The sequence below is a fragment of the Caretta caretta genome, chromosome 10 (assembly GCF_965140235.1).
Source record: "Caretta caretta isolate rCarCar2 chromosome 10, rCarCar1.hap1, whole genome shotgun sequence".
Lineage (NCBI taxonomy): Eukaryota > Metazoa > Chordata > Testudines > Cheloniidae > Caretta > Caretta caretta.
Window position 1 is genome coordinate 78,380,261 of NC_134215.1, and position 21,923 is coordinate 78,402,183.

The window sequence follows — 21,923 nt, forward strand, 5'->3', positions numbered from 1 at the left end:
CAGATTGTGAATGTTTGCAGTTCGTGGTTCATGAGCAATCAGCAGATCAGGTTCTAAGTACTGAAGAAATTCATGATAACTTTCCAAGAATGAACAAAGTTAGAACTCAAAGACCAAAGTAAGGGCTAGATCCTCACCTGCATGAGAGCTCTGCACAATGCAGCCGAGGAGATTGGGGCTGGGGGAAGCACTTTCCCCATCTCAGGGGCTGCTGGGTGCAAGTTTGGTTGCTGGTGTTCATTAGAGTAGCCCCAGGGCTGCTCCAAATTGCATTGGCTCGTAATAGAAGAAATTGCTGCAACATGCTCTGACTATGCCCCCTCACACCCTGGGAGAATCTCCAGTTGCCCATTTTTAGAGCAGCTTTACAGCTGCTTTGTGCTACCAGAACTGTGCCCACAGCATCAGCCAGAATCGGACTCAAATTGAGGATTTTGTGATCTGTTTTGTGAATTGTTCACGAAAAGAAAGAGTTTCACCTTTTAATTTAGCAAATTATTCCTTGCCAAGAATAACTATTTTGTTACTTGAACATTAATACAGACCCATCAGACACAGAAGGAATACAGCGCTATCAATGTTACAAAAATTACCTTTTTATGAATCTACACTATTCTACAGTGTGGACTTTTTACTTGAATCAAGCAAGAAGCAAAATAAAACTGTAGCCTTCAGCAAGTGAAACCTAAAAATCCACATGATTTCTTCTCAATGTGCTACAAAAACACAAAATAAAATAAATGCACTATACAATACTTCAGTAATGAATACACACTTCTAAAATAAGCAAGGAAATAAATAAAATATTTACATTTCAAGTACAAAATCTTGCAGTTGAATTCACTATGAAGAAATCAGTTTATTCCTTTTAATTGTTACTAACTAATGTTCATGTACTCCTAGCTGGCAACGTCTTTGGATCCAGAACATTAGAACAATATTTTAGGTACATTATTTAATCTCTGAATTTTTCCCCTTTAGGCCAAAGTTTGAAGTTGTTTAACATCAGGCAAAAATAAGATTTTTATGGTGATTTCATTTAACTAAGAATGTTAACATGGTAATATGATTGGCCCCAAGTATGTTTGCTTCATATCTCTCCTTTGTGGTGCAATAAAAAGAAAATCAGAAATTGATGAACCTTAATTACTAGAGTTGAGTGAGCACAGAAGTGATGTCTCAGGAAATTCAGTAATGATCCCCAACTGCAGCTGAACAGATGTACTTAGATTAGCTTACTGGCAAGTAGCTATTCTTTTTAGAATATATTTAGTCAAATATGGGTACTGTAATGGTGCTTTGGTGTGTTTCTAATCTGTAGGTGTACACTGAACTCTTGGTGAACTCCTGCGTTGGGTAACTCTCCTCATATTGGCCTGGCCAATGCAGATTTCTCTTTGTTGCCTTCTAATCCCTATTCTTTCACTCTGCCTAGGTGAATTCCGCAGAGACTGGAATAAGCTTTGCTGCGCCACCTCCTTTTCAGCACAGTTAAAAGTTAATGCTATGCCTACGTTGCTCTTCATAACTCGGGAAGTACCATCAGACGTGCCATCGAAACATCTACCCAGAGCTATTTCCTTGGCTATGCTAGGGTTCTGGTCAGTGACTGTGTAGATTCCATAATTATGTCCAAGAGGGTCAAGAGGTGCCAACATTGTGTACTCATCTGACTTATTATTTACAGCAAGGGGGAGGTGGTTCACTAGATATTCCTGGAGCATGCTATTAACACTTTCTCTATAGCAGTTTCCTTGGGGAATGATTCTTACCAGTGTACGGTCCACGCGGTCTTGGTCATACAGCATGCCACTGCACTTAAATTCCAGGCACACTGTCGAAAGGTTTGATTGCTCCATGTCTCGAATGGTGCGCACATCTCTGATGCCGTAAAGCTTGCCGACTGTGTACGGATGCGTACCACCCATGTTGCGAGATCTTATGTTCACCTCTTGGGGTCCATTAATTTTTACTTTCATATAGCATGCCCTATACTCCATTGGGTTGGGCCACCATCCCTGGTAGTCTTCAGTCCAACTCATTGGGTCATTTTCATTGAAGGGAACTGTATTGTAATCATACCTGTCTCCTTCTACTCTATAAAATCTGAAATGAGCGGCACTGTAGTGTGCTTGCTCACATTCTCTTAGGTTTTCATTGGCATAAATGGGGCCATTGCTCTCTTCTGCAGTGCTCAGACTTGGTTTGGCCACCGTGATACTGAAGGCAGTTTTCTTAATTCTAGGATCCACGTGATCTGTCCTCCTGTAGTTGAGCTTGTTGAGATATGGCTGAGGGACTCCAATGGCGTTAGGGTTGAATCTGGGAGAAGAGGGCACAGCTTCAAGTTCTTCTCCTCCAAGGCTTGCCAGGATATAGGCTGAGTAGGCATCTGGACGTTGCTCATCACAGAAAGCTGGTAAGCAAGCCCCGTTGGGACCAGTGACTGCGCTGTCAAAGCGTCCCCATGCTCTAGGGTTGGATGAATAACCTGATGTGGGCTCCATGTTTATAAGGGAAATCACAGCCCCCTCAACTTGTTCGCTTGGCAGAAATCTCTCACTTCTATAAGCTCGTACCTTGACGTAACACCTTCTGCTCTCTGGGACATCCAGGTTGAAGAGCCTCCTCTCTCTGATCTCCATGTTCCCAACCAAGAAAATTCTTTCCTCCCGTTTGTGACGTGTGCTTTGGTCAGGTTTGAAGTCCCCTTCTTCCTCCCATAATCCTGTCTCTGGGTTCAGTGACCAAAGCTTCATCTGCTGCAGGTGTTCTGGTATCCTGATCTGTGTAGAGTCGAGGTGAACCCTTACCTTCCCTGCATTAAGAGACTCGGTGGCTGTTTCATCAGTGAAGTCCATAGAAAACATGCCATATGTGTGCAGCGGGAGCATGTCACCTTCCTCATTTATGTAGTTCAGGTCACTTTGTGCTGCCGTAGCTGTTGACATATTTCTTGGGTCCAGAAACGTAACACTGGCTTTCACTTTGCCTGTGTAGAGTTCACCATTCTGCCTATAAAACGTATTGGGAGGAATTTCTAGTTCAGCTATCGGATCATCCCCTTCCACGTCTCCTAAGGGAATCGTGTTGGTTTCAGAGGACACTAACGTAACGGGGGCTTTCTTTCTTAGTAACTTGATCTCGTGAAACACGGCACCTCCCTTTTTGTTGAAAGGCAAAACTTTAGTCGTGTTCACAAACCTTTGTAGGCGGTCAACAAAAGTAAGAACCAACCTCTCTGTGTCTGCTGGGATGTGGACGGAGAAGGTTCCCTTGTAGCCAGTCATGCCGATTCTGTTGTTCCCTATGTATATATGGCCAAACCTCATTGGTTCACCGTTATCTGCAGCTGTGGCTGTCCCCCGGACTGTCATCTTGATCTCCCTGCACATGCTACAGCCACATTCCACAGCAACTTTAGTGGGAAGGGCGAATCCACTGCACGATATCTCTCTCACTTCCATTTTGGAGACCCCGCAGCAGTAAGCAACGCTGTCTTTGCACTGGAGTCCTTTATCTGTCTTTCCAGCGCATGTGTGTGCTGGACATTTACCAACGTCATAGTAGAAGGAGTTAGTTGCGTTTTGGAAACAGTCATGCGGGAGTCTGATGAAGTAGCTTTCAGGTCTTGGATTGCAGGAAGCTTCATCGCTTGCTGTTAAAATAGATTTTTATCAATGAATGTGTAGATATTTCTGCGCTGCTTCTTGCCACATCTGAACCCCTCCGATATTGATAACCATTATTTCAATAGCAATAAGGTTTTTAAATTCAGAATAATTGGATGCGTTACAAGCTTCTGTTTAGTCAAGTGCCTCTGGTTCTAATTCAGCAATGCACATGCTTAAAATATGTGATTAGGGTCTGTCTATTCAGAAAAGCACTCAAGCATGTGCTAACATCCCATTCAAATGAAGAATATCCTTTAGTTATTAAGCTTAAGCATGTGCCTGAGTGTTTTGCTGAATAGGGATGAACTTAAACACATGCTTAAGTGCTTTGTTGAATTGGGGCCTCAGCCCCAGTGTCTAAAAGTACTGAGGTACTCCACTCATATGGCAGTGAGTGTAAAGGACAATTATTTTGGTTAGGTCATTAAACTGAAATTTGGTAGGTGATCCAAAGTGCACAAGGCTCGTTCTTTTGCGACTATCTGATATTGAATGTATCTTGTATTAATGTGCTAATAATGAATATTATTTCTGCAAAACTTGTCCTAAATAGCCTCAACATATGTGCCCGCTGATTTTGCACATTGGCAATTCCCAAACTTCTTGTAACATGCCTCATTTTCTTACCTATTACAGAAAGTTTAGCAGCTTGGGATTTCACAGACCCTGCCTCGTTGCTAGCCTTGCAGAAATACTCTCCTGCCTGGTCTGTGTTCAGGTTCCTTAACACCAGCTTGCTATTATATTTGTACACTGAGGAATCCAGCAGAGTTCCATTGTGGTACCTGTAAGAAACAGAAATCCTTCCATAGCCTGATTTAAAAAGTCAAGCAACTTGATGGGGCAAGGAAAGGATGGTTTTAATGACTAATGCATTGGACTAGAATTAGAGATATGGGTTCTACTCCTAACTCTGCCACACATTGCTGGGTTGCTGTTTTCCCATCTGCAAAATTGGAATAATATTACCTAATGGAGGTGATGTGAGCTTTTAACTCGCTCTAATAACGGGCTTTGAAATCCTTAAGTAGAAGGCCCCACAGAAGAGCAAAATATTTTTATGAGTATCCAGTAAATAAACTATGGTGGGGCTGTCCAAACTTTGACACTGAGGGATACATTGGCAATTCTCTAGGAGTCTGTAGATAGTCCTAGTTATAATTTACACTTACTGTTAAAATAAATATATGCGAACAGCCCTAATATCTGCCTGTGATTGTATTATCATTGATGAGTGGCTAGAACTCGCTCGTTGGTTGAGTTCACCAGCACTGAAACCAAAATGCCCAAGCATTCACAGAGACATTGGAGGGATATATTAGACCACTCAGAATTTTTCTGTGGTTTGAAAGCTTTTACCAGCAGACCATATCCCACCCCCATAGAAGGGAATGGGAGTCTTTCCAGTGACTCCTGTGGACATTGGACCCAGGCCGTCTGTGTATTGGAGATCTCTCTCTCTCAAACTGGTAAAAACTTTCAGACAGGGTAAAAACATTTAAGTATGACCATTGCATTATCAGTCTTTGGCTGGATTCCGATCTGAGCTACGTGGAGGTAAATTCAGTGATGTTAAATAAGCTCAGAATTTAGCTGTGGGTTTTTGGTATGCTAGGCTAGTCTGCGCTGAGAATTTCTAGCAATTTTCCTACCATGGCCATTTGCCCACTGGTTCAGCTTCACTGTTGCTAGAAACTGTGGAAATGCTAGTGCATGATTTTTGCCACCATGTCACCAGGGTAAGATATATGGTGGTCAAAATGCCTTCACTTGGCCTATGGTGGTGCTTCTACCATTTCTGGCACGTGGAGAACCACAATGGTGCTAAACTTGGTAAAAATTCTTAAAGTAAATCCAGCTTTAGCATAGCCAGCCCCCACAAGTTGTATCTAAAACACAGCAGACTGGAGAGTGTCTCCCGGCCACATTTGAAGGTTCTGCTGGGATAGGGGGTTTTTAAATCATTATTTATATATTTTTTCCATACGAACTCTTAACTGCAGACTTGTACAAGAAGTAATATAGTATAAATCTTAGAGAAACAATTACTTACAACAATAATTTCCCATTCTATGAAGTCCTACACATTATTTGTGTCACATTTCAAAAATGTGTTTGTTAAGAGGATAAGGAGATAAAAATAAAATATACACTACAGAGAAAATTACTCTCTGATCCATCAGCTTTAGTGTATCAACTCATCACACAAGTTAAGGACCAGACTGTGAATAACACCTTTCACCATCAGCAATCCAACTAATGTCAATCTTTGGGAGTAAAGTACTATTTACGGTGTGTAAGGAGTATTATAATCTGGCCCTAAATCAGCAGTGTGCTTTGATTTAGGCTGCAATTTGGGCATCTTTATACTAAACCCTTCCTCAATAGCGAATTCTACAGGGGATTTTTGAGATTCCAAATGCAAATGACCGGACACACTATTGACTGGAAGCCCCTCAAGGCAGGGATGGACTCTTCTATGGTTTTGCAGCACCAAGCACAGTTGGGACATTTGGGCACTACCGTAATATAAATACTTCCTACTAACAATAATGTAAGGATTTATTGTGGTTCTGCAGAGGAACCTAAGTGCAGAGGAACTCTAAGAGCATTGTTGCATCTTTTATATCTGTAGCATGCTCAAAGGCAAAAAATAACTTTTGTGGGCCACCTTTAATTGCTTACCAGAGATATTGATCAGGGGCTGGATTCCCCACAGCTTTACAGCAGAGTATCACGCTTTGCCCTATTCTTCTCACTTTATCCACTGGATTCTTTACATTGTATGGCTTGTCTGTGGGAGGGAAGAAAATCTGTATTCTTTTCAGTTTAAAACCACAGTTAGAGTTGATGAATGTTAAAAGCAGGAGCAAACTACTAAGCAATCAGTGGATCATAGCAGTAAATTTTATTGCCAGGAGTCTTTGTAGTTACCTGCTCTTTTCAGACGCACGTGGATTATTGAGGATTTCTTGGTGCTTTCAGGTATGGGGACAGTCACAGTGGCGTATCTGGCCTTTTTTATTTTCAGAATGTTTTTGCCGTCAGGGCACACACCAGGAATCCTAAACCCTCCGTTCCTATCAGACTCCGTTAACAATTTCAGATTCTCAGACTGCACGTAGACAGTAGCTTCAGCAGCCGGTGCTCCGTCTGCAAGGGAGACCATCCCATGCAGTACGTGGTCCTCACACATGCAGGCATCACATTCAGCATTCACGCGGCCCATGGAGCAAGTGAGGTTGCACTCTGGGGAAGGAAGGAGTGTAGGTTAAAATGGAGCATTCGGATTCAGTCTGATAATGCTTTCCGTTAAGGATCTTGAGTCTTACTTTAATTCAAATTTAATAAGGCAGATATAGCACGTGAAATAATTTTTATCCAAAACACATTTTTATTGATGATCTGCAACTGTGAATTAGAAGCAGATAGATTTAATGGCTATGTAGTCAATCACTTAATGAAAATTTATTACTATTGGTCACTACCTTGAAATAACTAGCTACTGCAAACATTCCGTTCTACCTCCCAGCATTGTACCTTGGGGAAATTTGAATCTAGATTTAGATGTGAACTTTCCAGCTTAGCCACAGATATACAATGGGCCAAATTAAAACCACAAATCCAAACGCTCTAAACACTGGGAAAGTTGGGGTGCAGATCCAAGTGTACATGGCATGACTCAGGTCCGTCTATAAAACTAATTACCTAGTTAACTCTGTGGGTCCAGTTCTGTCCTGACTTGAGTACGCAATGGGAGGTACTGAAGGGGCATTCTCTGAGGACAGAATTAGGGGTCTAATAGATTAGCTGCAAAACAGTGAGTCTCAACTTTTTCCTAAGGTGGACTACACCTAATAGAGAGTGTTTCAGGGAACCATCTCCCTTTCCCATCACAATGGCACACACCATTTCTTCTTTCATTCACAATTGCTTAATTGCCTTGTGGCAACAACAGCACTATTAGGAAAGTATATAACGTAGTTTGTCTACTTTTAATGTTACTTACCATGTGCTAATAAGAGGAGAGCTAACACTACGTAACCAGCCAGCAGACCACCAGCAAGTACGCTGCAGACTACCAGTGGTCCATAAGCCACAGTTTGAGTGCTGCTCTATCAGGACATTACATGTAGATGCTCCTTAATCCAAGAGATCCACAGCATCCCTGATGGAGCCCTGAGTGTTTCCCACATCTTGATACCAAAGCATCAAAATTGGGGGATTTTAATTTTAGCTCATCTCTGGAGCCCTCTGTTTAATCACAGGGTAAGCACAGCATAGACCACAGCATATGAATTCCCCGTGCTTCCCCATCGGTGTACTTCAGTCATGATCTGACAAGACCACCCTCGGGGTGAAAGGGTAGATCAGGCTTTGTGGCTTATTCACTCCTGCCTGAGACTGGCAAGAAAGATGCTAAAACCGTACAGGTGGTTCCTTTACTCTAGTAGTTGGAGTGAGACCGTGACATTATTTCATGTAGGTAAAGGACATTGTAATCAAGTTTATATGAGCACCTGAACAAGAATGTCCAATGCAGAGTTGCCCTTCCTCAGTCACTTCATTACAGTGCAGGTCCAAGTGGCTCTCTGCCAGGCAGGTTCTGATACGGGTCTGGACACCAGTTTTGCCACATTCTGCTGAGCACGCACTCCATTTCGACCATGGAGACCAAAACCTTTTTGAATCTTGCAGCAAAGACCCTTGAATAACATCATTTCTGTGTTACTAAGATGCATGTTACATTTACTGCGTATTCTCTCTTGCCTGGGAAAAAGGCAGTGATTATTAAAAAAATAATTTAGATTTTAAAAAACCCAAAACATATTAATGATTCTGAGTAATAAGCTTTGAGAAGACTTTCAAATGTGCCTGACTTAAATCTGTGCAGGCTACTACATTCAGAATTGCTAAAGTAAAACTCAAGGGCAGTAGTTCTCAAATTGGGGGTCAGGACCCCTCAGGAGGTTGAAAGGTTATTCGGGGGGGGGGGTCGTGAGCTGTCTGCCTCCACTCCAAGCCCCGTTTTGCCTCCAGCATTTATAATGGTGATAAATATATTAAAAAAACGTTTTTAATTTATAGAGGGGGGTCGCACTCAGAGGCTTGCTATGTGAAAGGGGTCACCAGTACAAAAGTTTGAGAACCACTGCTCAAGGGCAATAGATGCTTAGTTTTGAATGTCTTTGTTTTAAAGGAAATCAAACAGACCTTGTCACTTACATGGAAGGATATAAGAGAATTGGCACAAGCTAGGCCAATGACTCTGATAATTAAACGTTGTCTACAATAACATAAGTACATCTCCCATTGTGAGAATTGCACTTGTTTTACTGAGGGCAGAACAGAACCCTGGAATACCACTTAGCACTTACATAGCATTTTATGGTCAGATTATTTGCAGTGCATGATATGGTCTTGTGTGTGTTTGGGATCTTAAGACACTTCAGTTAAAAAAGTTACTAGAAGGAATTAATGTAATTTAAGTTGCTTGCTTGCAAAATACACGGTCTGCTCCAAGTGTTTAAAAATGAAAGTCACCGTGCCCCATAAAATATTTATTAGCACATTCTTTTAAATACATACAAATCTGCTTTTACAGAAAAATGTCTAAGCACCATGTTATACGTTCTTCCACCTATTGTAATAAACCAGTTAGAAGGTCAGGTTACCTGGTAGAAATGCAGACAGATGCCCAGCTAAGTGTCTGAATAACAATGTTGGAATATGAACCCCTTGTCTTATTGCACCTTAAAGACTAACAGATTTATTTGAGCATAAGTTTTTGTGGGTAAAAACCCCACTTCTTCAGATGCCTGGAACATGCATATGAAGTGGGGTTTTTACCCATGAAAGCTTATGTTCAAATAAATCTGTTAGTCTTTAAGGTGCCACCGGATTCCTTGTTGTTTTTGTGGATACAGACTACACGACTACCCCCGGCTACTTGACCCCTGTCTTATAAAAGCAGAAGTTTTATGTGGACTTTGGTGGCTGGAGAAGGAAAGCGAAGTACAGCAGCCGCAGAACTGTAATGGCTGGTTCGTCAAGAAGTGCCATGGCTTAAATGGACATTTTAAAGCTGTTGGTGCCTCAAATCCTGTGTTCTGGTTGGTTGATTGACAGATGATAGTCTCAAAAGACGACCGTACAAGTTAAAATGCTTTCTATGGGGTGAATGATAAATGGAGCCCTGTGTTTTATGCAAAAGTGAAATAGCACAAAATAAAACAAAAACCAAACATTAAAACAACATAAAATGAAAAACTCAACCCTCAGTGGAAGCTCCTGTATCTCCTGTCCTGTCGGCCTGGGTCTGGTGCATGGGGTTGCAGCATCACTCCGGTTTGGCCCAACTGCCACTCCATCATGAGGATGGGGGAATGGTCGGACCAAATTTGAGTGAGTGGCACTGTGACCCTGTGTGCCAGGTCACAATGCCTGGAGCAGGGAGCCGGAGCCAGGCCCAGCCCTGCAGGACAGCAGCCATCACTGCAGGTCCGATGCAAGGTGGACTTGCTCTGCAACCATCCCCTCATGGCCTCCCAGCCTCCCCCAGGGGCAGGGCCCAGCTCCTTGGCGGAAGAATGGATAAAATAAAATAATATATTTCTGAGAAATAAAAGCAATTTCACAGGGCTCTAATTATAAGACCTGTTTTACGTCTGGAGCCCAGGTCAAGAGACTCAGGCTTGTGCTATTGTGCTAAAAATAGTAGATATTGCAGCTCGGGCTCTGAAGCTAAAGGAGGACAATGGGCTCCAGAACCTGAGCTCCAGCCCTAGCCGTAACGTCTACACACCTATTTCTAGCGTCATAATGTGAGCCCTGCACTGTAGCATTGATCCGGGCTCTGTGATGCACTGCCCTCGCTGTGTAGAGATACCCTGTACATCCTCGTTGGATGGCATGTTGGACCTCATTTCTTTAAGAGTGACATGGTAAATATTAATTCCAACCCCCCAGAGAGCTGCTGCACTTACCTGTGGGACACAGGAAACGTATGGCATAATTCAAACAGGTTTTTCCTGCAGGCTGCTCCTTATTCAAACACCAGAATCCCTCCTGTAGGCTAGCGTGGACCACTTGGCCTGTCTTCTGGGCAGGAACCCAGTCTGTGGTTCGTGCTTCAATTCCCATGGGTCTCTCGCACATCTTATCCCTGAAGTAAAACCTGATGGCGTCTAAACGTTCGTGATCCCCGTTGCCACCTGGATGATCAACATTGAACCATGTGGTCCACTCCCCATGATCTGGATAACAGAAAGGATGCTTCAGTACTGACAGTCAGCTTTGGAGGCATGATCACCACGCCACTTTTTGGCTCTTGTTCCCATTTAATTTTCATCCTGAATGTTTTCTTTTTCTTGTGTATGTCCCCAAACTGGGACTGGAGCGTCAGGAATCCTGGATGCTAATGCCAGCTGTGCTGTGTTACCATGGGTAAGTCCTTTAACCTCTGTGCCATAAAAGGTGGGTATAATACTTCCCCAGGAGGGATGTATGAGACTTAATCAATTAATGTGTGCATGGTGCTTTCAGATCCCTGTTTCCAAGTGTGGTCAAGTCTAGAAGCTTCTGTTCTAAACCAGCGGTTCTCAAACTGGGTTGAGACCCCAAAGTGCGTTGTGGTCTCTTTTTAATGGGGTCGCCAGGGCTGGCATTAGACTTGCTGCGGCCTGCAACAGAAGCCGAAGCTTAAGCCCTGCCACCCGGGGCCAAAGCTGAAGCCTGAGGGCTTCAGCTCTGTGTGGCGGTGCTCAGATTATAGCCCTCTGCCTGGGGCTGAAGCCCTTGGGCTTTGCCTCCCTCCCCCCCACCTCCCAGGGTGGCAGGGCTTGGGCGGGCTCAGGCTTCGGTCCCCAATCCTGGGGTCATGTAGTAATTTTTGTTGTCAGAAGGGGGGTGTGGTGCAATGAAATTTGAGAAACACTGTTCTAAACAAATTTGTCAAATATTAGATATTTCCCTTGTCATGAAACATGGGCTATCCCCAACTGCCGTGTTAGCTCTAACCACAGGTTTGGTAACAAGAGTGAGTTTAACCACCAGTTTAAGGGGGAAACAAGCAGCTTAAATTGGCATTCCAGTTTTTGAGCCAATGCAGATCCTGTATTTGAAATGCAGGTGTTGCGTCCCTGGTTCTGTGCTTTTAGCTCATCACACATGGATGGTTCCTTCCCACCCCAACCACTGCTAAGAATGGTAATGAAGGGAAAATGGGATGGGAAGGTTTGCGTAACTGCTGTGAACGTCTGGCAATCCCTCTGCCGTAACATCATTATTGTTCATCGCTTTCAGTATCTGCTGCAATTTAAATCCTAGTCTGCGGTGCCTGACGTTAGGGAACATCACCTGAGGCATCAGGATATTTCCTGAGGATTAAGAAACAGCTGGGATGAGCTGATGGGCAAAGATGACGCTGTGGGTCATTAAATCTGCTTGGTTGTTTATCACTGAGAAATACCCTACGCGACTGTAGAAAGATAGGGGTTGTTTGCAGGGTGACACTGTGGCAGCTGGCATGTGCTCAGCATTGCTAGAGGATCTGTGCCTGGTGGGCTAACCAGTTACATTGTTAGGCTTATCTACCAGCATTGTATTTGGGCCAAGTTCGTGGCAGGGAGCTTATCAGAGAACCCACCCACAGCTGATGGGAGCGTTAGATGGAATTTATCTGCCTTCTTTAACTCCGCAGTTGCAAAAATGCCACAGAGGTGCATTTCAGGGTGGAGCTTTAGGGAGCTGGGGACCAGATCCTCCGTTGGCTAAATCGGTACAGTTCCACTCACTTCAGTGGAGTGACGCCGATGTAGGGTTCTGGCTGGTGGTGTATACATTTTTGCACATAGGCCCCCTGGTTAACCCATGGCACCCACACATAGCCCTGCCTGCAGATTATTCCCAGTTCTGGTGGGAAATGTCTGAATCAGGAGAGAGGGAGGGGATGCTTTCAGCTAGGGGGCACATTTACTCTGCTTTAGCAGCACACATGCACCTGTTACAAGAGCATGTTTACATTGACCCAGAACTTGTAGGGGACCCCTGAGAAATTCCAGCCATTGATTCTGACGATGGTGGCTTGTCTTTTCATTTTGCTGGTCGTGTGGGGAGAGCTCTTAATTCTCTGAGTGGTCCTGGGGCTGGATGTTTTTCTGCCCAGCCCAACTTTCTCAGGGCACCTTCCTTCTGCATGTGTACAGTGTGGGACAAAATCTCCTTGGAGAGTTCTTCTGAAGAGGCATTGTGTGCCGAGGAAAAAGTGTAGGGCAGGGAACTGTCTATCAAACTTCTTCTGAGGACTGACACTGCGTGATTTCTGGTGGGGGAGGAAGGTGTAGTGAAACATTCAAGATATCTGTATGCATTCCTCCTCTCTGAGGAACCTTACGTCCCTAAGGGAAGTGTGTGAGGCTGGATTCCAGCTAGAAATATGGGCTGTGGTTGTATATTTGACCTTCACTATTCCAGGAGAGAAGCCAGAAGCATATTGCAGTGACAACCAAATCCTGCCAGAGGTGGGGATGAGTCCATTGCATAAGCACCTCATCTTGTTAAAGAGGTTGGATATTAAGCATGAAAAAAATAAACGTGCACAAAACGACCTCTGTACCCACCAAGCAAAGCTTCTGGAGATGGAAAATGACTTACTTGCTAGGTTGTCCTTTACAAAGGGAGTGAGGGGTTTCTGTCTGGGCTGGATCCTGCTGACGGATTGCTTCAGGACCCTCTCACCTGGGGGAGAAGTTTACAACACAGGGAAGAAGAACATTTCTGAGGGGTGGGTGTTCCTAGCAATTGATTTTTTCCAAAATTTCTTTTAATGCACCCCCAATGTTAGTGCTGCGGGAGCCAGGGAACGGATCGATACTATGAGATAGCTGAGTTGCTCTTCAGTCACGTGATAAATTGCTGGGGATTCAAAGTAGTCATTGATGGTCAAAGGAAGTCTGTTCTTTAAAAGCTAGAAATAATTATTTTAGAAGCAGCCCTGGCTTTATTAATAGTCGATATCCTCAAGAATTTGCTTCTCTGCAATGGGTCTGAGCTGCAGAGTTTGGATTTGGGCTTTCCCAAAGCTGGGAGGTACATGCTTGCTCGACCCTGCTCTGAGTTACATAGGGTGCATCTCCCACTGCCTTTAAAGGGAGCACCACCCATGTAACTTAGTGCAGAATTGGGTTTTGATTCAGCCACTCTAGACTTAGGGGCCTGCCAGGAGACTCTAATGTGGATCCAGTTCTCAGTGACAGTGTTTGGGTCCAGAGTTTCTGTGCACAGCCATCTCAGAGTTTCTCTTTTGCACCAGTAATGGTCTGGATAGAGAACTGCTGTGTGACCCTCCTGAGCTACAAAGGGCCTGTGTCTTCGGTGGAATTTAAGAGTGGGCTGAAAACTTTTGTATTTTAAAATTATTTACAATGATAGACAGACCTCACAATATTCCCATCCCTGCCAAAAGCAGTCGGTCTGGGAATCTCACAAAAGAACCTCTTCTCACCAGGTTTCCTTTCTGACTGCAAAGCCGTGAAAATTCTAAGTGAACCAAGCTGCTCTGCAGACCATGGGGCCAAAACTTGGTCGCAGTAAAGCCAATGGCAAAAGTCCCATTGACATCGATGACAGGTTTCAGAGGAACAGCCGTGTTAGTCTGTATTCGCAAAAAGAAAAGGAGTACTTGTGGCACCTTAGAGACTAACCAATTTATTTGAGCATGAGCTTTCGTGAGCTACAGCTCACTTCATCAGATGTTCATCAACATCTGATGAAGTGAGCTGTAGCTCACGAAAGCTCATGCTCAAATAAATTGGTTAGTCTCTAAGGTGCCACAAGTACTCCTTTTCTCTATTGACATCGATGTGACCGGAAATGTAGTCCAATAATCAGTTTCTAGCACTGCTGACTCACCAAAATAACCCTTCCAAAGTGTGTTACAGATTCCATGTAACGGCTGCCAACTGCTTTGTTTTATTTAATGCTGCAGTTAACCCCAAAGGCTAAATCTTGAACACAGCGCCCTGCCTAGGATTGGGCACTGGGCTAATGCATAGGGGAAAAGAGGAAGGAATCCTCCTCGAAGACTGCAGCATGCTTCTCTGGCCCCATCTCTGCCCATACTTAGCCCAGCCCCAACTCTTTGATGTCTGCATGCTTGGAACATGCTTAAGATTCAGTAACGAAGGGACAATAATAGCCATGTGCTGCCTTAGAAATGTAGGGCTGGAAGGGACCTGCAGAGGTCATCTAGCCCACCCCCCTTGCAATTTGGGGAACAATAATCTAGTTTCCCTCCCAAAGGGATAAACTATGCGGTTTGAGGCTGAGTAGTTTAATCACACATGGGCAGTGGGTCATTGCTGACTGAGTGAGCCATTAGCCCTGTTGTTGGAGGTCAAACGTGTTTTGAATGAAATTTAGAACTGTTTAGACTGGAAACTCAAGAAGCAGGAGGCAGGCAGGGATGGCTTGTAACACAAATGAGGAACTAGTTTATGACCAGTGTTGCCATTAAATATTTTTTAATTGCTTTCGTTGAGAGATAAGGAGTTTGTGGGTGTGGACATGGACAACAATGGGATGATCTAGATTTGTTTTCCGTTGCCTTTTTCTTTAGTTAAATTTGTGCTGCTGAAAGGTGTCTGATGGAAAGTTAGAGCTGCTGGCCAGAAAATGGAAACCACCATGGATTTTCTCAAAATTTCATTTCTACTTTGTCAAATTTTAATTTTTTGCAGAAATTTCCCAGCCATCTCTGTTGACAGAGACTGAGATCCAGCCTCGAGGCAGAAGGGGTTATCTGCTCTATTTTATTGCACAAGCGGTGTAACTGCAGGCTTTTTAACCCACATTGCCCCATTCACATATTGATCCTGCCCTGGATACCATGTCTAAGACCATGTTGTCTCTGTGGATTTCAGCAACGGGCAGCCGATCATTGGTGTGCAAACTCCTAGTGTAGAAAGAATGAACTGCTATAAGCCATAATTTGCACCAATCTAATTTACTCCTGCTTGAATCCAGGGTAACCTGTATCAGTGCAAATCACATCTTCGCTGGTCTATATGGGGGGGGGGGGGGCAACAATTCAGCAGTGCCATTGATGGCTGCCTGCTGATGGCTGAAATTGGGGAAAATTCCCAGAATAGACATTGCCTAAGAGGCGACAGTGTAGTAGAGTGCCCACAAACTACACCATTTCGTCTGGGGTATGGCTCTCACTTACAATGCGCGTGGTCCTGGGTTCAAATATTGGAGCAGAGGTGGGAGTGAAAATTATGGGACTTTGATTAGGGAGGAAGGATGGTCCAGTGGTTAGGGGACTAGCCTGGATCTTGGGAAACCTTGTTTCAATTCACACCTCTGGTACAGACTTCCTGTGTGACCTTGAGCAAGTCACTTAGTGTCTCTGGGCCTCAGTTCCCTATCTGCAAAACTGGAATAATTGCCCTACCTCACAGGGGTGTTAAAGAGTGTGAGGGGATCGGCTCCTACAGTGATGGGGGCCAGATAAGTAATCTAGATGGGAAATGTTAGCAGATAGTGCCAATGCACCAGTGATTTTTCTGACATGGGCAATTCCCCTTGGAATAGACCTGAAAACAACAGCTCATTTCATGTAGGCCATCAAACAGCTATCAGCAGGTGACAGCTTTGGGCCACAACCATAATGTTGGTATAAATGTTTAACCTTCACTTAGAACAGCTGTGGCATCCAGAAGAAAGAGCGAGAGAATCCATCCTCTTGCTGCGATCATCCTTTTTTTCACTGGCTGAGCCCCCACAGAGAATGGAGAGTCTTCAAATAATTTTAGTCCCTGGGTAGTTTCCCTAAATCAGGTCACCTGTGAAGACAATTTCAATTAGCATGGGTCAGATCCAAAGCCCATTGAAGTCAATGACAATCTTCCCATTGATATCAATGGGATTTGGCCTAGGCCCTATGTGATGGTTCTCTCAAAGAGGTCCTGAAGGGCAATTCATCAAGGGCCAGATTTTCTCAGCCTTCCTTGTGTTGGGTAACACCTCCCTTCAGTTAGAGGCGGGGTGATTTCAGGCCCCAGCATGCTATGGCTGATGTCAGTGGGGCTCCTCCAAGACTGAAGTACAACTCAGCATAATTATAGGTGGCAAAATCTGGTGCTAAAAGAGCCGAGAATGGCCTTGATTCCTAAACACAAGACTTGACCTGTCTGGTAGGAATAGCCAGGAGTTCTGCTCTGAAGACTATGTTCCTTGGAACTACTCCATATGGCCATTCTTATTAAATATACATTTACCAGTGTGGGCCAAAGATCGTCTTGGGTAAACAGTCCTGAGGTACAATGGCTAAGTTTTTACAGTATCCAATCATTTTTGGGCCCTCACAGTATAACCGTCTAGTGTGAGTATTGACCAAGCAATGTGAAATACACTCCCTTGCCACTTACACCCACCCTCCCTGTCTTCTGACCAACTTCCACTTGACGTGGCACTTGTGTCACCAATGGCATCACTTCTGGATTCACAGGTGTTAAAGCCGGTAGAGGGACTAATATGATCATCTAGCCTGACCTCCTGTACAGCACAGGCCTTAGCGTTTGGGCTTCTGTCTCTACCCCATTGCAAACATTTGGGTTGATTCTTCTCTCACACTGGTGGAACTTTATTGACTTCAGTTGAATTCTTCCTTATTTCTGTTTGTGTGAAAGGTGTATCCAGCACAGAGTTCTAGTATTTGTATCCTCCCACCCCATTCAAGCCATGCCCCAGATGTGTTCTGCAGACAATGATTTCATGGAAGATCATTAAACCGCCCTCTCCTGGATTAAATCTCTATGCAATGATGATGTTTCAGGACTGCTGCAGAAACCAAGCCCGACAGTCCCACGTTCCTTCTGAAACCGCAGCCTTGCTCCAAGAATGACACAAGTACAATGGCATATACTGGAAAGGAGTTGCAACCAATAGTAAATATGGTTTGGAAATAAAATGTAACTGAAACAGACAAGTTCCAGAGCTGTCAGCACTGTAGATTAGATCACATGCCTCTGACATCAATGTCATTCTGTTGTTTGCAAAGTGGAATAGCATCAAGTGTGATCTAATGTCCAATCCCAGTTCTGCCACTGACTTGCTGTGTGGCTTTCTGTAAGTTATATAGTAACTGCTCAGGGGCTTAGTTTCCCCATTTGCAAGTTGGGGGTAAAGCTACCTATTTATTTAGCTGTCTCACAGGGGAGGTGTGAGGACTGATGTTTGTACAGTGCTTTGAAAGTGTAAAAATTCTATATATGTGCAAAGTATTTTGAGACAAGGTAGGAGAGGTAATATCTTTTCTTGGACCAACTTCTGCTGGTGAAAGGTAGAAGCTTTCCAACTATACTGAGCTCTTCTTCAAGTCAGTGGAAGGAAATCAGAGTGTCTGAGCTAAATACAAGTTGGGACAGATTGTTAAGCAGAAAGGGTAATGCATGTTACAATATGCATGTACAGCATGCGTTACCCCTTCTGCTGACCCATCTGTCCCAATTTGTATTTAACTCAGACACTCTGATTTCCTTCCTCAGACCTGAAGAAGAGCTCTGCGCAGCTTGAAAGCTTGTATCTTCCATCAACAGAAGTTGGTCCAATAAAAAATATTACCTCACCTACCTTGTGTCTCTCAGATCCTGGGACCAACATGCTGCAAAAAAGGATTATTATTACATTAGTGGTTACAGACCACGGACTGGGAGTTAGGGCTTCTAGGTTCTATTCCCAGCTCTGTCCATTATGAAGCTGCTTTGAGTAAATCACATAGGCCCAAATTTACAAGTGTCCCAGATTTTTGGGGTGCCCACCTTCTGACCTAATTTTCAAAAATTCTGAGCATCATCTCCCATTTAAGTCACTTGGGGTTGTCAGTGTCTGAGGTGATGTCCCCAAAGTTAGTGGACATATTGAAAATATAGCCTTAACCATTCTGCGCCTCAGTTTGCCCATCTGTAAAATGAGGCTAAGATTTACATACCTTGCAGGATGGTGGTGATGTTTAATAACAGTCGTGATGATGCCTAGCGGTTAGAAAGTCATATTTATGAGGGTCTCTGAGAAAAGGCACTATAGGGGTGGGAAATATGTTTATTATAACTTAAAAGCTATGAGTGGCCAAAAAACGATATAAGCAGGAAATTCGGGACAATTTGTGGCTTTATAATGAGAATTTGAAATTACAGTCTAACAATAGCAGAAGAAAAGTCACCCCTAGTTAAAAGCCTATTCCCATTTGGAGGCTACTTTTGTACCTCAGTTCTAGCTTGTTATAAACTGGATTTCGTGGAAATCTCAGCCAAGAATTAGGACATTTTTTTCCCTTTCCCATAGGGTGTAGGAGCCAGAAACCGTCTACATTCCTGGAAGCCCAAGACACAGAGGGTTTTTAAAATGTTCGTTTTCCAGCTGAGCTTCCCACTAAGCCAGAGGAGTTTAAGCACTCTGTATGCTATGCACATTCCCGTTTATCTGGAAAGAGGATTATGAATCAGGAGCTAGTCACAATGTAGAAACATATTCACATTCAATGAGGTTGGAACAGCTCCATGTAAATTAAGAGGCTCCCTTGCTTGGATGTACAGATTTTGTGCTTAAACCCCTAGGTCTGAAACCTACAGAAGGAAGATTGTGCTTTGAGGGCTGCTAATATCTGTGTAATATAGAAATCTGATAGAAGGAAGTCAGGAGACTTTTCTCCCATGCACTGATTTGGGTTGAATAGAAATTAAAAGTGATCATTTCTGCCTAGGCTAATGATCTGTCCTGTACTCGCGCCAGACCACAGTTCAATGTATATTTCCCCCCTTCCATGATTTTCAGAGCTGTTGAGCACTCAGTCTCTGAAATATTTCCCTCAACACGCCATCAATGAATTACCACTTACAGTATAAAGAAAAGGAGTACTTGTGGCACCTTAGAGACTAACCAATTTATAGTGTATAGATCTTTCAACCATAAACACAGTCAAATACAATTACTCAGCCTTAATTACATATTTATGATCTATAATCGTGTAACCAGAGGGGGAATAAAACCCTAGATTAATTCACTTGCATACATCACCTAGACAACAATTAAGGGAAAATCCAATCTCACTTGCTGCAAAGTTTTTAGCCAAGCTACAGTATGAGAGGTGAAGCAAGAGTTAGTTGCACGCACAGCATCCTTGAACTAAGGAATTTACAACCCTTTAGTAGAAGAAATAAGAGTTGCAGCTTACCAAAGTCTCCTGTATGCTACTTCTGAGTTGGGCTACGGTACAGTACAAGCGATCTCAGCAGCTTGAAGCCGCTGGGGTCTCTTATATAGCACAGCGTGTAGCTTAGGAGGTGGCACTGAGCCACAGGACTCAGAGGAAACCAAATAGAAGAGTGAGGAAACCACAGTCTGAGTAATCCCTTAACAAGGTGATTGCATATTCCAACTTTCTGCAAAATAATGCAAGCCAACGGCAGACTGGGGAGTTGCAGTGCCCTAATGGAGATAAGTAACCGGAGAGAGCAAAGGGGCTGACAAAGGACAGAGAAACTGCACTGGAGAGCAAGTATGTAGTTTAGTACTGGAGTATTGTTTCTTCATTACTTACACCATGTCCGGAGGTGTAATCAAAGCCTCATTGAACAGGATGACAGATAAGAGGGGGAGAGAGATTACTGTTTTCGATTTTACTTGTGGAAGAGGTTTAGATACTAGGCTTGTGGGGGCCAAATAAGAACCCTGATAAATAGATAGCTCCCTGCCTTGAAGAGCTTACACTTTAAAATTTAGATGTCATAACACAAGAGCATAGGATCAGACAGGGCCATTTACATAACATTATGTGGTGACATAAGCCCCAACTCTGCAATGAGCGCTAATGGGAATAGCCCTATGCCCATTCAGAGCTCATCACAGAACTGAGACCTTGATTAGTTGACATGCACTTCTTGGAGAGCAACCTTTTTGGGTTATTTTTGGGGTAGGGCGGGATAATGGTGGGGAGAAGTTTGTTTACTATTTTCTGTTTAATTCCGCTCAGTTCTTTTCTTTCTTCCGCGGCTCTGCAGTGGCCCTGGGTTTCAGGAGGGATTTAACGAGGTGAGTGTGCTGGGCTGGCAAAGAGATTTTGAGAGAGAGTTGCAGGCATACTGGGTGGCAAGGCAGAAGGGGCAGAGACGTTTGTTAGAGAAGGAGATGAAGGGGAAATTGAGGCTGGAAGGAGGAACACACCAAAGGAGACCAAGATGTTGGCAGAAGCTGAGTGATGAAGTAGGGAAAGAAGAAGTGAGACTACTAAGCACTGAGGATGGGTGGAGACTAAAGATAATATGGGGATGGCCCACTATCCAAACGAATACTTTGTCTCATTTTTAATAAGAATAATGAGGAGCCTGGGGACAGTAGCAGAGAGGACATGGAAGTAGAAATTACCATATCTGAGGTGGAAGTCGAATACCTCAATGGGACCAAATCGGGGTGGGGGGGAGGGAAGAGGGGAGCAAATAATCTCTATCCAAGAATATTAAAGGAATTGGCACATGAAATTGCAAGCCCAATAGCAAGGATTTTTAATGAATCCCTAAACTCAGGGGTTGTGCCCTATGACTGGAAAATTGCAACTGTAGAACCTATATTTAAGAAAGGAAAAAAAAGTGATCCAGGAAAGCATGGGCCCATTAGTTTGACCTCAATTGTATGCAAGGTCTTGGAACAAATGTTGAAAGAGAAAGTAGTTAAGGACATAGAGGTAAATGATCACTGGAATAAAATACAGCATGGTTTTACAAAAGGTAGATCGTGCCAGACCAAGCTGATTTCTTTTTTTGAGATGAAAACTGAGTTTTTAGACAAAGGAATCACAGTGGATCTAATCTACCTGGATTTCAGTTAGTCATTTCCTACAGTACCACATGGGAAATTATTAGTTAAATTGGAGAAGACAGGGATTAATCAGAGAATCAAAAAGTGGGTCAGGAACTGGTTAAAGGGGACACTACAACAGGCCACCCTGAGAGGTGAACAGGTAGGCTGGAGGGAGGTTACTAGTGTTGTTCCTCAGGGATCGGTCTTGGGACCTGTGATGGGGTATACAGACCCCACACTGGGACAGAAGGGGCTAAAGGACAGTATTGAGCCCAGTTAGACCTGCCCCTCCAAGGGAGCAACTCAGCTCTGGAGACTGGGGATGAGTGCAGGCCTAGCCCGCAGGCTCCTGCTCCGTCTACTATATCAGCGGTTCTCAAACTGTGGGTTGAG

General features: G+C 43.8%; 1 protein-coding gene across 3 annotated transcripts; it reads right to left on the bottom strand.

Annotated features, from left to right (window-relative positions):
- Positions 1-467: 467 nt before the first annotated feature.
- On the bottom strand, positions 468-20,001 carry CILP (cartilage intermediate layer protein). 3 transcript variants are annotated; one of them, XM_075133217.1, is made up of 10 exons: positions 19,909-19,927; positions 18,667-18,755; positions 16,366-16,519; positions 13,329-13,412; positions 10,661-10,930; positions 8,195-8,380; positions 6,609-6,923; positions 6,360-6,468; positions 4,302-4,459; positions 468-3,658 (listed from the first exon to the last, which is right to left on the bottom strand). In XM_075133217.1, the coding sequence occupies exons 3-10, from the start codon at positions 16,430-16,432 to the stop codon at positions 1,311-1,313; spliced, it is 3,537 nt and encodes a 1,178-aa protein (XP_074989318.1). In that variant the 5' UTR covers positions 16,433-16,519; positions 18,667-18,755; positions 19,909-19,927; the 3' UTR covers positions 468-1,310. The 3 variants fall into 3 exon arrangements, with proteins under 3 accessions (XP_074989318.1, XP_048723811.2, XP_074989319.1); XM_048867854.2 differs by lacking the exon at positions 18,667-18,755 and having other exon boundaries at positions 19,909-20,001; XM_075133218.1 differs by lacking the exons at positions 8,195-8,380; positions 18,667-18,755 and having other exon boundaries at positions 19,909-20,001.
- Between the last annotated feature and the right edge of the window lie 1,922 nt (positions 20,002-21,923).